The following is a 5,116-nucleotide window of genomic DNA, read 5'->3' on the forward strand; positions in this document are numbered from 1 at the left end:
ACATAGCTCCCGGGGTCATTCGGGCACTCAAACCCCTCCACCACGTTAAGGCGTCGGTTCAAGGAGAGGGTGCTGAAAGATTGTCCTGGAAAAGTCAAATAGAAAATAAAGACTATCTTGAGGAGAATAAGAGAAAGAAAGCGCTTTCCTGAAGTGAACTCTGACTGTGAGTAATGTGACTGGTGATTGGTCAAAACTCCAATAGAGGAGGAAACCGTGGCACAGCGCGTGAGCGGAGCGATTCACAGTGGCTGATATTACACACATCTGAGTTGCAGACAGAGTGTCGCCAAAGCCCGGGATCGGCGTCTACATTGGGTAAGTATGTTATAGCTTTTCATTCTTAATGTTGACGCTCAAAATACGCGTTCTTGATGGTGACATTCTTGCGCGCTGCACGTATGGCACTGGTGGCATTGGTGGCACTGGTGGCACGCACTGGGCCCGGTTCAGACGAGGCAAACTGCAGTTACGTAGTGACTGTTGTTACCATACGGAAGTAGCTCACACTGGACTTGCGTAATCTTGTTGTGTAAAATCAACTGTGCTTGTTAAAGCTTTTACAGTTGACGATCAGGGCTTCGTTAGCTAGGGAACAGGAATGTAGCGTGTTTGGCGCGTACATATATTTCTGTGCATAATGCGTTATGCACAGAAATGTTTAAAGTGACAGTGAAGTTTGACTGGGTTATCCTTTAGATGTTTAGTAAATGTTGGGGCAATGCATTTTACTTGGATGTAGGGTAAAAATACTATGAAGTCTATTTCTATGTCTATGTGTTTTCTATAATAAAGTTTGCACATCATTTTGGCACATATAATTTTGGTTGTTGTAGGCCACTGTATGGGACACTTTGGTTTGATTATTGTTAATGTAGCTGGACCTGACCTTCACATGAATCCCTTATTGAATCACAGAAAATAAAGTTTATTTCCACTGTGCTATTAATATTTTGTCCTTGATGTTCATAGACCCAGTATGGCTGCCCTGCGTCACATACACAAGTGCCAGCCCACCAGGATTACTGCCATCTCTCACCTCCACACAAGCAGCCGTGCCTCTGCCAACATGCACTACAAGATGCTGGTACTGGGAGGAGGAAGTGGAGGCATTACAATGGGTGCCCGCATGAAGAGACTGTTTGGGGCAGACAACGTGGCCGTTGTGGAGCCCAGTGAGGTATAGCGCCTGTCGGAGAAGCTCTGGTGCAGTGGGTGGGCTGTAGTGTCAATGATGGAGAGACGTTTGTCCAGTGTCCTGTCCCTCACTGTGACAAACATCTCCAGATCACATTTGATCACATGACCAGCCTTACGGATCAGTTTGGCAATCCACTTAATGTCCTTTTTGCTGATGCTACTCCCCCCAAGCAGATCACAATGATGCTGGCAACCATAGACTGGTAGAATATATCTAGTAACCTGCTGCATACATTTAAAAGATCTGTGCTTCCTCAAGAAGGAGAGTTTACTCATGCTCTTCTGGTACACAATATTACTATTGTGACTCCAGTTGAGCCTGTTCTCACTTCTGGCTGTATCACATCAAAAGGTCTTTGTATCTGGGGAAGTATTAAATCCCCAGTGATGTTTGAGGAATTTGCAATTGAAAAATTGGCCAGAATTAGTCTGAAGCAAGATATTATTGTACTGTGGGTTAGGGTTACAATATAAAGTACAAAGTTATATTGCCAGGACAGGTAACTCTAAATGTATAAATTAGCATGTTTATTTACATTATTTGAAAATTTCAGCAAATTAAGATTGAGGCATGAGACAGTGAGTCTAAAATGGAAAAGACCTTAAATATAGGGTCGTACTACTGTCACCCTAAAGGATAGTATATTTTCCCAGATCCACCGTCCATATGCCATCTCCTGTTTCTCTTCTAGACACACTACTATCAGCCCATATGGACTCTGGTTGGTGCAGGTGCAAAAACCACTGCCTCTTCAGGACGTCCCACCGCAAGTCTCATGCCCTCTGGAGTCAAGTGGGTCAAGTCAAAAGTCCAGGAAATAAACCCGGACAGTAACACAGTGCGAACAGATGATGGGAAAGAGGTATACATTTGATCATTTAACTAACCACATTTTTGTGTTCATATCCCATCTAATCTACTGTTGTCTCTACAGATTTCCTATGACTATTTGATTGTTGCTCTTGGTCTAGAGTTACACTTTGAAAAGGTGTGTGCTTTGTTCAGTTCATGTTGCACATATTGTTTTTGCTCTGATTCATGCTCATTCGGATTTGAGAGTTTCAGGAAAGCCCAATATTTGCTATTGTGAGGTATATTACAACATTCACTGCTTAACATATGTGTGTTTATAGATTAAAGGCTTGCCAGAGGGATTTGAGCATCCAAAGATCGGATCAAACTACTCCATACAGACAGTGGAGAAAACTTGGAAGGCACTACAGGATTTTAAAGAAGGAAATGCTGTGTTCACTTTTCCAAACACTCCAGTGAAATGTGCTGGAGCCCCACAAAAGATCATGTATCTGTCCGATGCATATCTCAGAAAGGTACAGTCCATTAGATTAGTTAGTTTACTAAATGAGGTGCATGGAGGAGCAATTTTTGTTGGTTGGTTTTCCCCAAATATTTGAAGCAGTTCTATTGTACTTCTCGAGTAACACACATGTATTGATATCATCTGAATGGCAGAAAATATCAACTATTGTGCAAATTCTGATGCATACAATTGAAAATATTAACATTTTTTTACTTTTTCTAAATTAAGTTAGAAACTTCAACTTTTTTTTAAACCATATCACATCACATTTAAGGCAAATTCATCTTTAAGTGAGAGCAATGCTGTAATAGTTTAGTTTATTTAGGCAAGAAAGAAAACTAGTATTATTAAGTGTAATTTAGTCACAAAGATTGTCTGTAAATCAAAGACCTATGAGGATGAAAAGAAATATTCAACATTTTCTGATTTATTAATTTTGTTATTTTTTTCTGTTCTCATAGAAGCATCCACACTTTAACACTGAAATGACATTTAGCGTACAAGTTGAATTCTACAGCATTATAGATTAAATCTTACCACCTCTGCACATAATAAATGGGTGTGTTTTTAAAATGTGACAGTTTTGTGTTGTTTCCTTAGACTGGGAAGAGGGACAACGCCAAGGTAATATACAACACTTCTCTTCCAGTGCTTTTTGGCATCAAGAAATATGCTGATGCATTGTGGGACATAGTGAAACAACGTGACCTACAAATCAACCTCAGGCAAAACCTGATCGAGGTGCGAGCTGACAAAAGAGAGGCTGTGTTTGAAAATCTGGACAAGCCTGGGGAAACCACAGTCTTTGAGGTAAAGTCTTCAAATTCAAGCATTTAGCTTTATACTTGGTGCAATTTTTATAATGGTTTAAAATATATTTTTTACAAAAAATTCAACTGGAGAATGAACAATTTTGTGCTAAAATATAATTTGGTTTATTAAAATGCTCTTTGCGTTTCTAGTACGAGATGCTCCATGTCACACCACCAATGGGTCCCAATCCAGTCATTAAAAGCAGTCCTTTAAGTGATGCAGTGGGGTGGTTAGATCTGGACAAAGACCATCTCCAGCATAAGAAATACCCAAATGTGTTTGGGATCGGAGACTGCACCAACCTCCCAACGGCTAAAACTGGTGCTGCCGTGGGTAAGTATATTTTATATATATATATATATATATATATATATATATATATATATATATATATATATTATTTTTATTTTATTTATTTTTTTCCCACTCTACAATTTGAGTTTTTAACCAAATTCCACCAAAAGAATGATAACCTTTCAAACTCTTAAGGGCATTTTGACATTTTGATGCAGCCATTTTAACTCCACATGTTGTGAACTATACCTTTTTTCTTTTCTAACCGCTCACTGCAACTCAGGAAACATGTCACAATAACACATTTCTGTTGTAGCTGCCCAATCTGCAGTTTTGCATCGAACCATCAGCAGGATTCTTAAAAATCTGAAACCTGATAAAATTGTAAGTTGTTCAGAAAAGATTCATGTTAATAAAAGGGCCAACATTTCTAGTGTCCAACATGTCATGTTTTGTTTTTTCCTTTCTGTAGTATGATGGCTACACCTCTTGCCCTTTGGTCACAAGCTACAAATCGGTCATTTTAGCAGAGTTTGACTATAACGGACAACCACTGGAAACATTTCCCATAAACCAGGCAAAAGAAAGGCGGCTTATGTACCACATGAAAGCAGATGTGATGCCCCATCTCTACTGGCATGGATTTCTAAGGTAAAGATTAAAAATATTAATATATTCACTATCTTGTCACTTTTGTCATTGTATTTTCACGTTTTCTTTAATTTAGGGGACTGTGGGGAGGACCAGCACCCTATAGGAAGCTGATGCACCTTGGAATGAAATAAACCACTGGACAGGCCCAGGTGAAAAAGGAAAATAATGACGCACAGAATATTGTCTTTGTTCTTCTTTGACTTGAATTTAACTGGAATTGACCCTCAGTCAGTATGGTCTGGACCCCCTGTTTTGGAATGGGAATTCTAAGAAAGAAATCATTTTATTTACATTTTTGTGCAAGTACTCTCAATAGTATAGTCTAGTGTGCGGTCTATAGGGTTTTACTGAGAACAAAAATTGTTAAGTTAACTTGCTAAATTGTTTTGACTTAACATGTAAAGGTTTTGCATCGTAACAGAACCTATTGTTGTATTGTCCCTAAAAATGTGTGTTAATAGGTTTCTATACCATAAATCGATATCTGCTACTCATTTTGTTGAATATATGTGCCAATTTAAGAAAACAAATCTGATACAGCTCTACCAAGGCATTAAAGGGAAGTTTATGTTTCCAAAAGACAATGATATTGATTATCTTGATGTTAAAGCACACTGGTGTTTCCAAAGAGCCAATGATTATTAATAATAATGATGTGTTCACTGCTCTCTGACACATGTTGCCCCAAGGCAAGTTCAGGTATTTCGGGGTCTTGTTCACGAGTGAGGGAAGGATGGAGCGTGAGATTAACAGTTGGATCGGTGCAGCGGCTGCAGTGATGCAGTCGCTGCATCGGACTGTTGTGGTGAAGGAGCTGAGTCGAAAGGTAAAGCTCT

General features: G+C 39.2%; 1 protein-coding gene across 1 annotated transcript; it reads left to right on the plus strand.

Annotated features, from left to right (window-relative positions):
• Positions 1-226: 226 nt before the first annotated feature.
• Positions 227-4,834, plus strand: sqor (sulfide quinone oxidoreductase). Its single transcript, XM_072435168.1, has 10 exons — positions 227-318; positions 973-1,180; positions 1,893-2,063; positions 2,136-2,189; positions 2,335-2,529; positions 3,120-3,329; positions 3,482-3,665; positions 3,943-4,010; positions 4,099-4,277; positions 4,354-4,834. The coding sequence occupies exons 2-10, from the start codon at positions 980-982 to the stop codon at positions 4,409-4,411; spliced, it is 1,320 nt and encodes a 439-aa protein (XP_072291269.1). The 5' UTR covers positions 227-318; positions 973-979; the 3' UTR covers positions 4,412-4,834.
• Positions 4,835-5,116: the final 282 nt, after the last annotated feature.

This window comes from Eucyclogobius newberryi, unplaced genomic scaffold (genome assembly GCF_026437365.1).
Source record: "Eucyclogobius newberryi isolate DKJ021-1_F unplaced genomic scaffold, fEucNew1.0.hap1 SCAF_7, whole genome shotgun sequence".
Taxonomy (NCBI): domain Eukaryota; kingdom Metazoa; phylum Chordata; class Actinopteri; order Gobiiformes; family Gobiidae; genus Eucyclogobius; species Eucyclogobius newberryi.